Here is an 18,328-nt window from a genome sequence, read left to right on the forward strand (position 1 = left end):
TGTGAATGTCAGTATGGGTTTACAGGGATGTATTGTGAATATAATATAACATATGACAACAGTGAGTTCTATGAATGTGTGTGTTGCGCTGTTCTATTCATTAGTTCTAGTGCTTATGCATTGTGCTATTGCAACATCCAATATTGTAATGTAATGCAAATACTGGACATTAGAAGGTGTTGAAATTAGACTGGAATAAATAATTAGGAACATATAGAACCCCTATACACTTTAAAGTAACCACTCATAAATTACACTTCCCTGAATGTGCTTTGCTTCTGCTTAGGTGTAATGATTAGAATTTTTTTAAGCGATTTTATTGAAAAGGTTCTTTTCCACTATGTTTTTAAATACATTTTGATGATTAATGTTGTCTCATAGGTTCAGCATGTTCCTTACTTTGCCAAAATGAAGGTATTTGTCAAATTGTTAATGATACACAAGTATGTGTCTGTCCCATTGACTTTGAAGGAGATCTTTGTGAACTTAATGTAACCGAAGGAAATCGTAAGTTGCTGTACATTCTGGATGTTAAATCCCTGAACGTTGTTTTAGACAATTCATTCATCAAGTATAATGCATATTGGGTTGACACAAATACATGTTTAGGTTCTAAACTTGTCTTTTAGACTCCTTGTGCAGGGGTCCTATGTTATATAAATGGTAGGCCTATTATAGCCAAGACTGTTTTTTGAATGGGTACCTTGATTGACAATTGGCAATAGAGCAATTAGTTCAGGCTACTCATATTAAATAAGTTGTATACCAGCTCACAACTCATTAATGTACTGTATTGTGCATCAAAACACTTCACATGAGACTTGAACCTGTGTCTCATCCTTGTATTATAGGCAATCCTCTTAAGAAAGCGTTTTAGGTTACATTAGGTGTATTTTGCTTTTTCTTCTTCACATAGTAGAATATAATATTAAATTTGGTAATAACACCAGTTTTATCATAACAGTTAACATTGTTTCATAGGTTCAGCATGTTCCTTACTCTGCCTAAATGGTGGTATTTGTCAATTTAATAATACAGAAGAGTGTATTTGTCTAAATGGGTATGAAGGGATAAATTGTGAACGAAATATAACAGAAGAAAATCGTAAGTTGATTGATGTTGCACCCTGAAACATTGTGCTTCTGCATGTTGTCAAAATCTGAATCCCCAAATCTGAATAGACAGATTATCATGTGCTTGCAAAGCTTATTGTGTGTGTTTAGCAGCACTTTGGTACTCATGGCTAGGAGCACATGGGTATACAGTGTGATGTATTTGTATACATTGTCAACTCCCAAATCTAGTACCAGGATATGTGGCCTGAACTCAGACATCAAACACAAAACCTAATACTGTAGGTATTTAGTACTTTCCATTTTTTTTTTCATAAAAAAACAAATTTATCAAAAAAAATGTGATATAGCAGTCTTTTTATTTAGTTTGTAAGGTAGAAACACTCAAAACAGAATTGAATTTATTACATTAAATTATGAAGGAACATTTAGATTTAAATTGTTATTTGCTTATAGCGAAGTGTTTGTTTCATACATCCTTGTTTATTTTGTGCTAAGTGCCTGTAGTAGTTCCTGTTCCACAATGTTTTACACTACAGTAACTGTTAAAAATAAATCATACTAAAATCCCATATAATATAAAAAGCACAAATTGTGAAAAGCTACTGCATCCACTGGGAACCTGCTTAGATTGTGAATTAATTATCATTGTTTTATGTATTCACTGAATATATGTTTTGCTTGTTTGCTTTGCAGTGTGGACACAGCCTTATGCAATGTTTTTGTAATTTTGTTTCTCTTGTATGTAGGTCTTGTCTTTGAAACCATATTATATTAAACTATGGATGCTCATTGTGAATTAGTTCTTGCACTGTAATTTGGTTAGAAAACATTTAAAAGAGTTACACTTACAGCATATATATAATACCCCAAATTCTAAAAATGTTCTCACGCTATACGACTACATTTACATTGTTATTGAGCCAGTTTTTTTAACTTGGAAATGTTGTTAGATTGTTCATTGTCTAGTACTTCACTTTGAGTATCATAAACACCAATTTTCATTTCCTCATGTAATTACTTCCTTTAACCTCTAACCTATTACAGAGTTCTCAACTTGCTAAAATTAACTTCTTGATAAAAAAGATTTCTGTTGTAAATCGAAAATGTTAGTCATTTTTACGCATTACGTCAGTCATTCTACATATACGCTCATGTTTCTGTGCATGCACAGAATGATTTTCCGACTTGAAAAGTAAAGGCCATGTCAGCAGAATGTTTTAATGCTTGTGCGATAAAGGCGGTATTTTCGTCATGTGGATCCATAATCATTAATTATTGTTTTTGCTTGTGGTTTCTCATATTTTTGCATAGTTTGTACATGTATTTCCATAGTATTTATCTTCATTTCCGAATTGGGCCGAATTTCTGTAGTATTTTATATTTGTATTAGAGAGAAATAAGTTGAACTTATTTATTGTCAATTACATTATAATATTCTTCCTCATGTTAGAATGTACAGATTTGAATAATAAAAACATTGACAAACTAGAACTCAATGAAGCTTACTGTCAGAAAGGTATAATATCAATATATTAGCTAGTATCATTGAAATAAATCATAAATAAAAAACGCTTCCTAATAAGGTTAAAGAAAGGTATTTGAGTATTTTTGGCAATGTTTTGATAGCATTAGGGTTTTGTGAACAATCGTTACCATACTACTAGACTTTGAACTTCATAAAACCAATTGAATAGCTCTTGCAATAGATTGCCTTGTTGTTGACATTTACTCTGATTCAAACCAATTGTATACTGTAGTGTAGACTTCTTGTATTATTGTTTATGGGTTTGTTCTGTATAACTATAGGTTGACCTTTGACTTTACAATAAACCCTGTGTTTTGTGTAGGTAAATACAAGGTAGGGACTTTCTTGGAAGTTAATCAGAATTTACAAGAATATTGGTTTGATAAAATGTTATTTAGTAATTCGGTATGCTATAAGTCATAGTAAATATTGTTTCAACCTAAAGACCTTCAAACAGTGTGATAGTTAACTTTCTGTAGATTTTGTTTTTTAACACATATCACTGGTGTGTGGTTGCTGTCAAAAGTACTGAATAGGACAATCCAAAACACAAATTCCCATTATTTGTCAGCCTCTATGCAAAATATGCTATAATGTTCCATAGACTGCTAAATTACTAACTACCAAATAGAATAAAATTCAAGATTTGAACCATTCAGAGTGTACTAGACTAACCGTTCAAAAACGTTTATTATTAATCATGGACTATTCCAAAAATGGTAAACATTTAGTGTTATGTTTCAGCGACCTTCCATACCATTGTGTATAAATATTTTTGAAAATTTTTGAAGTTTTTAACATTTTTTAAATTTGTAAACATTTTTTTAAAACTTTTAAATTTTTATAATGCAGGCCTATATCAATACTCTGATGTTTTCAGTTAAACCTGTTTTTAACATTTTGAATATATATTTATTGTTTTTATATTAAGTGATATTTTATTGTAATTTTGTTTTAATATTTTGATTGTATGTTCTACCTTTCTAAATGTCTTTTATATTTTTATATTGAATTTTATTGTTCTGAGTGAAACGCTTTTGTTAAACTTCAATCTTTCGTTTGATTGCAATAAAGTTCTATTCGTATTCGTATTCTTATTCGTAGACTACTAACAGGACATATAGGTCTATGTAATTCTTACAGGTCCACATACTCTCTTTCAGTGTTACACCCCACAAATTATAATCTAATTTGTGGTAATGTTTAATATCAAAGAAGATATTTAAAAGATAATGTTCTATAATTTATTTAGTCACTGTTTAGAAGAAGAAATCTATACCTGTCTGCATTAATAAATAAATGCTGTTTGCGTAGCATTGCTATAACAACAATAACATAGCAACGTCAGTATGTTTTGTGAAACATTAATAATAGTGCTGCGATCGATCATTGTTAGATATTGAATTAAAAAGTGCGTTCTTTTGTTACAGTTTTGTACATTAGTTTACTTGGAGACAGGGGGTACTTATTTTGTTTACTTCCTTCTAGGCTTTTGGCAATGGAAATTTTGTATTGACAAAAATAGAAAATGAATAAAATCATAACAAGACTATAGAATGTTATGGATAGGAGTTTCTAGTTTCTGTTCATATTTGGAAAACTAACATGAATAAATCATGAATCATGCCATTTTCCTCTTCCAATCAGATTAATTGGAGGCTTCAGCAACCATTATTAAATAATATAGGAGATGAGCTCATGTACTATGATTGGGCGAGACTAGGGATCATCTTAACAATTCCTGTTGGTGTATGAAAAAACATATTGTAATGTTATTGATTTCTACCTCATTGGATTCTTTAGGGGAATTCCCCATTATTCTATGCTTACTCTTGTTTGCATCATAGATTAAAATGATTGCTTTTATCGTTAGTTGTGGTACTAAATAAATGTACTGTTTTTATTTCCGTATTGAACTTTAAAATTTATTGCAAAATAACAGTAGTTGATCATTAAACATTTATTCATTAGAGACACGCCCTGGACTTTGGCACTTTGCCAGAGTTATCTGTTGCCAGAACATTAATATGATTGCTCAAATTTACATATAACACAATAAAATCCAACATTGTGTCGTGCATTAATGATCAGGAAAATTGTGTAAAAACTAATCATTTCGAATTCAATATTTAATTGTTTCTAAAATCAGTTTTCTTCCTTAAATCAGAATGTTTTTAAATTTATAGAATGCTACAGATAGATATTTTTTTCAGTTTCATATAGTTCTAATTTACGTTGGTCTAATTTCAGATAGGTCTGTAATATTAATATACTAATGTAGTAAAGTCAAGGGAAACAAGTAGTATAAAAAGTAAATGATATTTCATTCAACTTTCAACCTTTCCTACCCAGGCTAGACAACTGATCTCATTTGATCTCATCCTAGCTGTTGTTATACATTGGACATTGTACAGTATCTATCTCCTTTGACAAAAGGATATTGTCCCATACTACAGGAATGAGTCATTTACCTCTGCCAAGGATGTCAGTGGCGTATCCAGGATTTTGAAGTCGGGGGGGGGGGGGGGGGGGGGGGGCCCGGAATTGCCAATTTGCCGACAAAATTAGTGTCATTACCTGTACATAGGGCCTACACCCCGATATACACCTGATCAATATATGTTCTAGGATTGCATAGTCATATGTTGTCTTATAGGGATAACGATGCAAAATTAAAACCAAATTAAACATTGTCTGTTAGTATGTTGTATTAATATTACAATAAAAAGAGAATTACGAAAATCTGACTTGTAGTTTTCGAAATATAGGGTCTAAAACATCGCCGAAAAAGATCGTTTTTAGCCACGAAAGAAGTAAAACCATTTGCGGCCGGCCTCAGTCGACAATTCTATTAACTACGCCATTTTTGGTTTAAATAATTACATATTATTACGTTTTTTAGTAATTTATTTTATATATCACCCATTAGAAATATCAATAAAACTGTTATTAAATGCTTATAAAATATAAAAAGTTGTTTACTTAACGGAATTCGGACAAATTCATTGCTCTAACTTTGTGTATAACGAGAGACCATGTGAGTTCATGGTGCTGTACACGCGCGAGAGAAAACATTCCGCTGCGGGTGATTCGCATCCACCAATCAAATCAAATCAGCCAGAATCCAAAATCATTCAACCGTGACCAATGCCGATAATCATGGGAAAGCTCAGCTTTGATTGGCTAACGATGACATCATATCACACAATGGTGGTTTTGTAGTTGAGCCTCACGGAATAATATTATGTTCCAAAAATTAAATACATGGATATTTTTTATGGTATGTGTGCTTTTTCTTTAAAAAATTTGAATAATAAAGGCCTCATGTCGAGAAAAAAACGGGTTTTTGGCACTTATAATAAATATATCTTAGAGAAAAAAGCACATGGCATGTGGAACTATATAATCTTAGCGTAGGAAGACATACAAATCCCAGGTCAACTGCAAAAACAAGGTTGAATGGATAAGGTCAAAGACTTGTGGAGAGTAAACAATCTAGCGCGTACGGCCGTACGTGCAAGATGAGAAGATATTTTAACCTAATTTTTTACGTGTTTGGTTAGATGTAATGAAAATAAAAAATAGTTGATCTGAAGGGAATAATATGATATGTAAATAAACAAACACTCAAAAGAATTATGTTTACAGTACAATTATTGTCAGAATAATAGTTTTTAAGTATTCTTATTTGCTTAACTTTATTTTTTCCCCGGCACCTTTGTTTGCCGACGGACGCGATGATGTGCCGACGGACGCCAAATCAGGGGGGCCCGGGCCCCCCCGGCCCCCCACTGGATACGCCACTGAAGGAGGTATATGTAATCGGTAGCATGTGTTTGTTTGTTAGCAGGATTACTCAAAAAGTAATTAAAAGATCTTTACCAAAATGAATATACAGATAGATATGTGGTCAAGGACCATTCCATTAAATTCTGGACCACTTTTTTAGTATATTGTTCAGACCTGCTAGTGTTAAAAGATAGGACAGAATTTTCCAAAAGCTGGCGAGCAGTCTTAAAGTAACAAGTAAACTGAAATTGCATTTTCCCGAGAACTGCCTGTCCAAAAAACTTCATTTTTGTACAAGAGGCAAGAGTTATAATTTGTGATTTGTAATTTTCAAACATAATTTGATTTAATGTGCACGTTTTTTGATGCGAGTAGTTTAAAAAACCTATTTCTTTTCAAATTCACTCGTTTGATTTTTGCTTGCTGTTCTATTGTTAGTCAACTGAAGCTATTGTTAATTGAAAGGCTTGTTACAAAACCATTACACCAAACTCGCATACACATGCTTGTAGTGAAATTAGCCTAAATCACAAACAGCATTAAGACACACACAAATATATATTTCTTTTTTACAGTAGGCGGAGGTATGCACTCTCGGAGTGGCTTTCTAGTTGTAAAAGTAGTCACCTTGTTGTCACCAAATTTGTTAAACAAATAAATGTTTAAGCTTAAGAAAAACGTTTGAGCTCAGTGATGGTAAACAATATAGAAGAAAGCTACAGTTTTACTGTTTATAACTTCACTTGTTGCTTCATATTGTAAATCATATGTATAGTATGCTAGGCAAAATGTGGTTATGGTTTTATTTTGTCATTTGATGTTTTTGGTTGTAAACATGGGCCTAAAAAATGTCATTCATCCTCTGCATGTTGTATGTGATCAGCGCTTTATAATAATGTGTGAGCTACATTACATTGCTTTTAATTCCAATTTAATCAAGGGCAGGTCTAGAAGTTTTAAAACAATTGTGGAGCACTATCACTATTTATCATTTAATTGATTAAAAACTCATTAAAAACATGCAGATCCCTTGAGTCATTCATGCGCATTTCCTTTAAAAAAATACAACTTTACATTTTAGCATGCCAGGAATACAAGTTGGAACCCTGTCCATGCACCAGCCTGTATAAGGAATTACCCCTTATAACCCTCATCCCGCTCAATAGCCATCAAGTCAATGTAACATTGATGTCACATACAGTAGAGAACACTACATTTGCTAAAGACATGGTCAGGTTAGATTGATAGTATAAATGTTTAGTTTCCTGTGTTTTACTTGTTTCTTTTAGAACCTACACCTACACCTACACCACCACCAGGTAAGATGTATTTCAGTTGAAGCTAACAGCACTCATTACATTCATATTATCAAATTAATCATATAAATATGCTTTTCCACTCATAATTACTAGTACTGTACAATACTTCTACTAATTGTTAATTGGTTAATCTCTGCGTTTAAAAAAAATACTTCTTAATCTTATTTCACTAAATTTAAAAAAAAAATTACATTTTTGAAATTTGTCAATGTTTTATACTGTACCTCCATTCATGGAGATATATACAGGTAATAAATTATACCTCCATGCTCCATTTCACTCATTTTATATATTAAAACATTATTTTCTAAGCTTACAAAACAAATTTTCAATGACTGTCATATAGTTGCTTATAATAGGAATTGACTTTTTATTTTCAAATATGGAATAATCATGTTAGAGGTCACCTCCCTGGTACAAGTCTGTTATTCAATGTTTATGGACTATGTACAAAAGCAAGATATAAAATCCATATAGAGTATTCATGTTAGTAAGGGACCATCTGGAAAACTTGATGTAGTACTAAAATGGTTATTACCTTTTTTGGTAGACATTTTGTGGGGATTTCCCTAAGGTTGTCTTGTTTGTATATGTCACCATTGGAACTCCAATTTAACCAATCAGCTGCTTGCTTTATTTTCAATCCTTTATATTGCATTATATAATTAGGGATTATGAAATTTTAAACTTCTATGACTTAACTTTATTGGTCAAAATTTAAAATATTAGGCACAAACCAAATGTAATCCATCATCCCAAACTGTCTGATAACTGAAGATAATATTAATTGCTATTATTAATAACACTGTATAGTATTAGTTTTGCTTTGCTTCAACACTATCATTTGTCAATGTATTACTATTAGGTGGAATTCAGGTTGCTATGTTTTATAATTCTACTTGCTGCATGCATTAATTAATGCTATGGTTATGATTATTAATATCAGTGAGAAAACATAGGCCCTTAGCTAACTGTAGGCCTAGTTTTGTGGAATGTAAGCTTCATTTATTGAGATTGGAGGAGTTGGGGTGGATCCTGTGTCGCAATTATTTCAACCTTATGCAAGATAATACACATCCAAATTGGATTGCAATAACATAGCATTTTGTGCACATTTTTATTCTTTATTATAAAACAAATGAATACTTACAATAATGACTTTTTAATTTGATGTGTATTATTAATAGTGCTGAGTGTTAGAAGTTTATATTTCTTCACCTTGTCATGTCAGTGTCATGCCATGTACAATGTTCACACCATAAACTTGCTATCTCATCACAAGCCTGCATCATGCCATAGATAAATGTTCTTAATGTTAAAGATGTATTGTCCCCCTGAAAAAATAATTCTTTAAAAAAAATTGATTGAATATTCCATTTTAATGTAACATAATAGTTATCCACTTTGACCAAAAATTGTATCGGAAAAAAAATGTATTTACCTGAAAAAATGTAATTTAAAGCAAAAAATGGTCAAATTGGCTGCCAGCCAATGGATTTTTGGTTGAATTTAACCATTTATTTTGTCATTTTATAAGTGAAAACATAATTTTTTTTCGTTTTTTTTTCTATGGAGGTGATTAACTTTATTAAAACTACAAAATAACATATTCAAAGTCTGATTTAATTAATCTTCATTTTTCATGTTTTTGGGGGACAGTACATCTTTAAAGGATAAACCTAGTTGATTTCTATTTTAGTAGTGCACAATGTAATTTTCTCTAATATAATAGTGTAGCTTTAAATATGACTATTTCATTTAATTTTCAACCACGCTATTGCTACATTTTTGTAAACCAATTGAATGTAAAGCTATTTTGAATTGTATTATATTAGCTTAAAGTGGTATCTTCACATGAAATGTTGAGTTTGTTTAGACTGACAGCATTTGGTATTGTACACAGAATGCAACATGTGTTGTTTTGACAATCTATGTATCAACAACACAGTAAACAATTTTAACACCTCCTTGCATTTTGTATAATGTGCATCTTTGAAAAACATTTTAAAATATTTGAGAGCAGATTATCAAATCAAATTGTTTACTCAAAAAATCCTAGATGAACTAGCACATATAATGCTATCAGTCTGAACTTTTAGAATTTATTTGCATTTAGGAAGCGATACACCTGATACATCTAAGCCTACTACTAAGACACCTAAGCCTAGTAATGAATCAGGTGAGACAATCCAATATATGCCATTAAATACAACAATACTACTGTAGGATTTCATAAAATTTTACTTTGAAATAATGTATTAGATTAATTGAATTGAAATTCATCATTCATGCTCTGCTATAGAACATCAGCTTTCATTTGATTGTAGTAGGGATATAGAAACACAGTTAATATGGTTATGTTATTTGACATTTATAACTTAATTTTGTGATCATAAACAAGTTGCAATGAATGGTCTAAAGGTGAGCATCTACATGCTATATGCAGCAGATTAAAGTTTGAATCTCATTTGGATATTTTGTCTTTATCAAAAATTTAAAGGTAACGTAGTTTATAAATGAATAAAAATATATTGTTAAATATTGAAACATAATGGCTTATCGTATTAAAATAATGCATTGTCATCCATGAGGTTTTAAGTGAAGTTAAATGGATACAGTGACTGCATGAGTATGACAGTTGTTCGGAATATTACATGGCTACATAATATTAGTTATTACGTTAATATAAATTATGAATAAGTTTGGGACAACTCATACTGTAGATTAGAAACAAACGCAACTGTATTTACAGTGACATGTTTAAGCCACTGTTCCACCTTTATTTACCCACTGGGTTGGCAAGATGTTTTATTTCTATGTTACAATTTTTTATTCATGATTTTAATCATCAAAAACATGATTGTCGGTGATTGTTGTATATAAAAAGGTTTTTTGTTTTTGTTTAATATTTGTGTTAATATTGTCATTATATGCGCTGAAACTGAATGAAAGGACCTAGGTTGCTCTAGAAATCCAAAGCTTCCAGGGAGATTCTCTCCTGGACCCCGTACCCTCACCCTGTAGTTGCTCACAAAGTACTCAATTATTGGTTGATCCCAATTCATTTTAGCTTTGGTTTCTTGTGCTCGCCTGCATTTATACATACTAATTTCTTCTTCATTAAATTAAATAAAATTAAATATTCTATTTGTGTTATACAAAATTCTTAATTAAAAAAAAAATCATTCATTCTTAAGTTGGTTCTAAACGTAGATTAAGCAAAGTCAACGAATTCAATATAAATGTCTTTGGAACGACTATAAATGGATCAAAGTCTATCAAATATCTAGGTATTGAGATTGACCAAAATGTATCTGATGACGTCATTGCCCGCTCTGTTATAAACAAAGCAAACGGCAGACTGAAATTTCTGTACCGCCAATCATCATTTCTTAATTCACATTGTCGCAAAATTCTTAGTTTTGATTTAATCCAACCGATGTTCGATTATTCGGTTTGCTCATGGTCTTCTACGGTAAATAAAAAATTAAAAACAAAATTACAAACGACTTTCTTAGAGTCTGTCATGCTTTTAAAATATATAATCATTGTTGTCCTTATTTATGCAATCATTTTATTAGAATTTCAGACAGTCATAATTACAATACTAGGGGATGCAATTTTAATTTTAGATTTCCAACTAAGCCAATGGCACATGTGACCTTTTTTTACAATGCTATTAAAGAAATGAATGGAATAATTTACCAATTAACAAAGGAATCACAAACTGTTTGTTGTTTTAAAACTAAAGTTAAAAAGTATTTAATAAGCTCTACATCTATATTTTGATTTATTTTTGTTAGTATTTTTATTAATAATTAGGCCATGTTTCATTGTATGTCTTTTTTTGCTGTTCTCGTTGTTCTGGTTCCTGTTTGTACGGTTCCTTTTTTTTACTGTTAAATTCTTTCAAAGGACCTCATTGGAAACAAGTCCGTAGAGGACCTTTATGAGTTATCCTTGGCATCTTCTTGTTTTATTTGGTCTTATGTCTCATGGTTTTTTATATATGCTATTTTAATTGTATGTCTGTGATTTTTTATGTACCAATGCTAAAATAAATCAAATCAAATCAAATCATTCTTAATTTAATAATTAGGTTGGTACTGCAGAAACATACAGTATAATCATATTTCCCATAGAGGGTATGTTGATTTATAATTAGTAAATCCCCCCACGGTAAAAAAATGTATTATCATGCTAGCAAGCATTTTTTGTAATGAATAATTTCTTCATAATCCTTTCTTTTTAAATACTTCATGTTGGTACTTCAAATGAACTGTTACTGTGTGTACATTTTATTTCATTTATTTATAATTTCCTCATAAAAAAAAATATATATCTAAAGCTACCAAACTGAATTAGTGAATATTTTATATTATATATACTCATAATTGTCTGTTTATTAATGTCTTGGTTTTGTTAATTTGTGACTAATTTGTTTGATTATTAAAATACTTTTGTTACAGTGATTTACCATTTACATTTACTTAAAAATGAACTTCTCATATACCAAATTTATTAAAGGTGAATTGAGTTTATTAAAATAAGAGCTATAAGAGCTATTTACACGGAAGTGTTATTGTTATGTTTGGAGCTCCATAAGAGTTATTTAAACGTAAATGCTTGTTATATACAAAATTATTATCTTTTGTTTCTAGTTGAAACCATCATAATTAATTATCATCTTATCAACGTCAGTCAGTCTTTATTCAACAGCTGATCATCATCAGCGTCATTATCGTGATCTTCATCACATGGGCAAGTTGCCATAGCTGTTGCCATTGAAAGTTGAATAAAGTGTTTGATGCATTGTCTAAGATTGTTCATTTGGTCTAAGATCGTTCTAAAGTGAAAACCTACGCTCAACAGAGAGGCTGTTACAAGGTTACAATCAGAAGGATGTGTTCATTCACTATCAAAGTATAATTAATAATATACCCTAATAAAATATGACTTAGCAAGTGTTTACAGCCATTCACAATACATGATTGTGAAAACTTGTAATCACCATCACAATTATTACTAACCCTGATAATTACAGAATCGGAATCACTCCCAATTAACCAAAAACAGTTTAATTTTTTTTACAGAAATCAAGATTCCTAAAGGAAATTTTTTTAGCTTGAACAAATTGTTTTTTTTTCTCTCTCTCTCTTAGTCTTAACAGAAGAACTAAAGGGAGTGGAAATAGGCTTATCCGTCTTTGCTGGTATTTGTTCTTGTATCATCATAATTTTAATTGTCTACTGTATAAAAGGTGAGTTAAAAACATTTTTCAAAAGTTTATCTTGTTTAAAGGTATAGATTGAGATTTCACCAGTACTTCTTGGAAAATAATAGTATCAAGTAATTTAAATCAACTACAATAATTAAAGCCACATTCCCTACGTTTTTTTCGATCTAATTTAAGGTCACAATCTGCATTTTATGTAAATTTAAATATTATCCGTCTTTAAATGGTAAAAATGTGAAATATAAGTCGATTTTAATTTAAAATGGCCGCTATAAATACCAGCACGTATTGATATCTTCGTTTTCCTTCTGTGGTGCACGTCCACTTTTGAGCAATCGTGAAAGCAAAACAAATGGAAGAGCCATAACTTTTCAACGGAAATATGGTCTCAAATTTGTATTAATGTATTCTGCTAAAAAAAGAAAGAGAATTAATACAGCAACTAGGCAACACCAGGCTAGGTCTATAGCTAGTGTATGTTCATACATTACAGATGTTTACCAGCTAGGCCTACAAATTTTGTTGTTGCAGACAATAAAGATTATTACAGTGGAATCTCCCAAAACAGACCAGAAAACTGTATCTCAAGTGTCATCAGATGAAAATAAGCTTCCATAAGAATCCTACTAATGATGACAATTTTAGAATTGGTGATAATTAGGTGATCATTTAGAATAAAATGATCACCTATTGTTATTGTATAAAATCTTTATTATTTTTTTTATTAGGTGATCATTTAGAATAAAATGATCACCTATTGTTATTGTATAAAATCTATTTTTTTTTTTTTCTTTTTATTGTTTCTGTACACTATTTTGTGTAACAATTATCTCAAAAAGTTTAATGTCAATGATTACAAAAATTTCAGAATATCTTTCAAATAATATAACTTAATCCTAATAAGCTTTCCAGCGTGATCACTCATCCGTGACGACATTTATACGCCATTTTGCGAAATCACATTATCAATCATATCTCCATAATTCATTATCACATATTAATGAAATTCACTACACGTAAACTTCAGATCAAGGGTAAAAATATTAGCAAATAAAAACGCACGCGCACGTAGGTTCATGCGCGTGATATCGCGCGTTAAAAATTTAAAACGCTCAAAATTAAGTTTTGATCAATTTAGAGCATGAATTAGGCCATTTGCGTGTTTCAAAAAATTACTGCGCAAAAATGCGTTTTTGCGCGCGCGATACTTAAAAAGCGTAAAAAACATGAATTTTTTTTACAAATCTCATTCTACTCACCATCCTTAGTACATTCACCAAATTTGAGTCAGTTCCGACTTAAAATAACGCTATACGAGCACGTTAAAAATGACAAAATGCGCACATTAATTTTACAAAAGTTCTGAAAATGGTGAAAAATAGGTCTTTTTTAAAATGAAAATAATTCTTCAGAATGCAAGATGACCCCCGATTTTTTTTACTTATTCTGGAAGCCATTGAGTTGTAGATATGAATTCATGTACACATTTTACGTACAAAATGTTTTGACGTCATCAAATGGCCACTTGAATTTAAAAATTAGGATTTGTTATCTTTTTGTGTAGATTATCACATTCAACAGAGCGCATCTTGGTTATGTGTGCTCGAATTTCGCACAACTTTCAGTATGTGCTTGCTTAATTAATTATCTTTATCATGAGTTGACACTATCTTCATTTTAATGACGTCATCACGCGTAAAAACTTGAATAACGTAGGCCGTGTAATTTCACCTTCGCAGTAAATTTGAATATCTTACAGCTCTTCAGAATTGAAGGTTACCTTGATGATTATAATTTATTATGAAAGCTGATGAAATGTAGATATTAATTCATATAAAAATTAAGCCTATCGGATGTTGTGACGTTAACATATGGCCAGTTGAAGTGAAAAAGTAGTTTTTTCATATTTTTCGTCAAAGTTATACACAATTCAAAGAGCGCGCACAGCGCTTCTACGTGCCAATTTTTTTTCCAAATCTTATGTTTTTTTGCTCAATTAATTATCTTTCGAAATTGTCATCTTAAAGTTTAGTTTGATAACGTCATCATGCCAAAAAATTAGAACATGTGTGTCCCGTAATTTCACCTATGCTACACTGTATATAGATATACAGTATATACTGTACATATTGTATATGGCATATAGGCACAACTCAGCACTATAAGCATATAATAGGATGGCATACATCAACATTTTCCGATCGTATGTTAACGTACGTGCATGTTTAAAAAAAATTAATTTCAGTAAAATGATAAAAATGATCACCTATAATTCGTCAAAGTGACGAATTAAATTCTAGTTTAATTTCTTCTGTTGACAACCGTAAACTGTTGGGTATTAATGTCACTAAAACTCTAAGTTGGGATAGCCATGTTAATGAGATTTGTAATAGAGCCTTTGTACGCTTTTTTCCCTTTAGTCTCCTGAAACAAAGTAGTGCCCCAGTCGGTGATATGATTAAGGTTTATACCTATTGTACAGTATACGACAATCCTAGAATTCTGTGTGGCATTCATCCTCTGTGACAGTCCGACAAAATTGGAGGGAATTCTGAATTATTCCTGGGAAAATCTGCACTTCATATACTGTAGAGTGGTCTGAAACTCTTATTACCGCTCATTAGGACTCTTAAATCGAGACATGAAACTCTTGTCAAGTAATTTTGGTATATAATATCACTCCTCCAATCCAAAAGACATCGTCTCCCCCCAACTAATAATAATGAAAACAATCTCAGACATACTGTAAACATTTTATTAATCAACAACTTTACCATACAAAAATATATAGATAAATTCATCAATACTTTATTACCAGACTGCTCAATTCATAAATTGTTGTCAGTTGTTGGTCAGCGGTGTTCCAGGGTCAGCCCTATTATTTTTTGCATTTCAGCAGTACTTCTGTATGTATAATTTATTTATTTATTTATTCATCAAGATTTTTTTGTATTTTAAGTGTTCATTTTTATATTTTATTTTATAATCATTGTAAAGGAGTGGCCTTGCTATAACAAAAACTGACTGTTTGGGCTAGACATATTCAAACGTAATAAAAACAAAGATCAGCATGAAATTATTACAAGAACACACAAAGTTTACATTGCCCCCACCAGACATACAGTGTAAGGCATAATTAACGGAATCGTCTGATTTAGTCCACTATGATTGCTGTATCTTATAAAACACCTTCACTTTACAGATTTAGAATGTGGGACATGGAAATGGTTTAAATATGGGTTATTAATCGCTGCTGCTGTTTTGTGTTTAGTGGTCATCATTATTGTAGTCCTTTCTTTATTAAGTAAGTGAATCATTTTTTTTTTTTTTTCATGAATTGACAGGGCAAAACATTATAGATACTATAGTCCACGAGAAATAGACTTTTAAATGAAACTAACTATCAATGTTAGGACGTTTTTGGACATTAGGAAGTAGCTTAATCTTAATAACATACCCTATATCTTGGAAACCGCTAGGCACAGATAATTAATTATGGTGTCAAAATCTTTAGCCCTTTAATGAAAAATTTCTAACATTGACCTTTAACCTAGATTTACCATATCTCAGCAACCACTAATCGGAGAGACACAAAGTATGATCGACTCAAATTGTTGAGAATCTACACATTTATAATCAGTCTATTGGCATGGTTTTACAAAATTCTATTCTGATTCTAACCTTATTGACCTTTGGGCAATAATGTTAGAATCCGCCATTTTTTGCAAAACATGCTATTTGACTGAATATAAATGTGTAGTTTCTGAACAATTTGAGCCCTATTGTGTATCTCTCCGATTAGTGGTTGCTGAGATATGCTTTTCTTGCAATTAGTTTCCAAAAAGAGATTTTTCAGCTAAATCCCATGGACTACTACTATATCAAGGAGTGGAGTTGTGGCTTGGTGGTTATGATGCTTGGCTACCACTCTAAGGGTTCAAGTCCCGTCACATGTCAGGATTTTTTCTAGGGACCAAATTACTCCACTCCCAAAGACTTGTAATAAGACTTTGTTTATGTAGAGCATCTTGTGTATATATTTGTCTTGTGAACCTCTGAGGGTCCCTAATGATCAGCAATATCAACCAAACTAAAATATTGTGATATAAGAAGCCATATAATTAACACATATTGCCTTTAATTTGCAAAAAAAAAAAGATTCCATCATGGAATAGGTGCATTGATCAACCTTTCATACAAATGTATTTTTTCCATAACAGAAATATTGGCATGGTTTGTAAATTTGATAATCACCGGTTGCGTTGGCATTATTAGCTCAGTCATCTTGTGTATTATAAGTAAGTGAAGTAATCATTTTTGTAAAGCTTTGCAGACGATTAAATAATAAATTCGAAACAGGCAGAAAAGGGAAAATTTAGTGTTTTTTTTTTATTATTTTATATAATTGGTCAAGTTCATAACATTTTTAACAATTTCTTGGTTTCATTTCTTACAATTTATTGTTTTACCATCAGAATTATGTATGAAGAAAAACAATAAACCTAATGGGTGAGTTATAAAAAAGACATTTGTCTCTCTTTTAATATATTTTACAAACATAATAATTCTTGAAACACATTCTATCTAAATGGCTATACAATTAGTAAATCATTGTTGTTACTTTGGGAGTACGGAACCTGAACTCTTGTTATAGTGATTTGGTTCACTTTTAGGTTCCTGCCTACTCCCTTAGTTTCTGTGTTTTTGTTTGTTTGTAACTGGTTTTTGGCAATAAATAATAATAATAATAAATAGAAAGAATGCCTTTTTAACTATTTGCATGCAGCCTATATTTAACCGCATGTTCAAGTTTGGGAAGTGCTATGAAATTAATATTTCCAATTCTGTTTTAACGATCAGTTTATGTTGACCTATAAATAACAAACGCATTGAAATTGAAATTTTTTTATTTGAGTAGTCAAAATAGCAAAATTGTCAGTAAATGTAGTAAAGAAAATGTTGTAGCAGAATGCACTTATTATGAACCATGTATTTATTTTTGTAATAAAGTTAGCAAGTTAATCAAAATAAACAATATTATATGCAATATGATCTCATTTGTCAGTGATGCTAGTATTATAATTATAGTAGTATTTTGTTTTTGTGAACCATATTCAATATTTGTGGGTGATGTTTATTATATATATGAGCGATTTTTGTTCTTCACATCTGTGAACATCACATTTGTGTGTTCAACAAAATACTCTTTTGTGGATGGTTTAGTGATGATGATCATCAAGATGATGGTTCCAATCAGCATCAAAGCGAAAAGAAAAGTCTCACATCTCCTACCGGATCTGGTAAATATAAGTCTTATCATTGTTAATATTGTCTTTATTATAATCATTGTAAAATTAATCATAATTCCATTCCATTTCTGGAC

At 30.9% G+C, this 18,328-nt stretch overlaps 1 protein-coding gene across 5 annotated transcripts in view; it reads left to right on the forward strand.

The window, feature by feature from the left end:
• LOC144849908 (uncharacterized) overlaps nucleotides 1–18,328 on the forward strand; it is a 95,774-nt gene that overhangs the window by 67,064 nt on the left and 10,382 nt on the right. For 3 of the 5 annotated variants that reach the window (XM_078707020.1, XM_078707018.1, XM_078707019.1), the window contains exons 10-18: nucleotides 382–507; nucleotides 982–1,104; nucleotides 7,680–7,709; nucleotides 9,826–9,888; nucleotides 12,871–12,969; nucleotides 16,148–16,249; nucleotides 17,166–17,243; nucleotides 17,421–17,454; nucleotides 18,169–18,245. In XM_078707020.1, the coding sequence (XP_078563146.1) occupies nucleotides 382–507; nucleotides 982–1,104; nucleotides 7,680–7,709; nucleotides 9,826–9,888; nucleotides 12,871–12,969; nucleotides 16,148–16,249; nucleotides 17,166–17,243; nucleotides 17,421–17,454; nucleotides 18,169–18,245 (732 nt within the window). The remainder of the gene's footprint in view (nucleotides 1–381; nucleotides 508–981; nucleotides 1,105–7,679; nucleotides 7,710–9,825; nucleotides 9,889–12,870; nucleotides 12,970–16,147; nucleotides 16,250–17,165; nucleotides 17,244–17,420; nucleotides 17,455–18,168; nucleotides 18,246–18,328) is intronic. The other 2 variants (XM_078707021.1, XM_078707022.1) reach the window with 2 other exon arrangements.

Source organism: Antedon bifida, chromosome 8, assembly GCF_963402885.1.
Source record: "Antedon bifida chromosome 8, ecAntBifi1.1, whole genome shotgun sequence".
Taxonomy (NCBI): Eukaryota; Metazoa; Echinodermata; class Crinoidea; order Comatulida; family Antedonidae; genus Antedon; species Antedon bifida.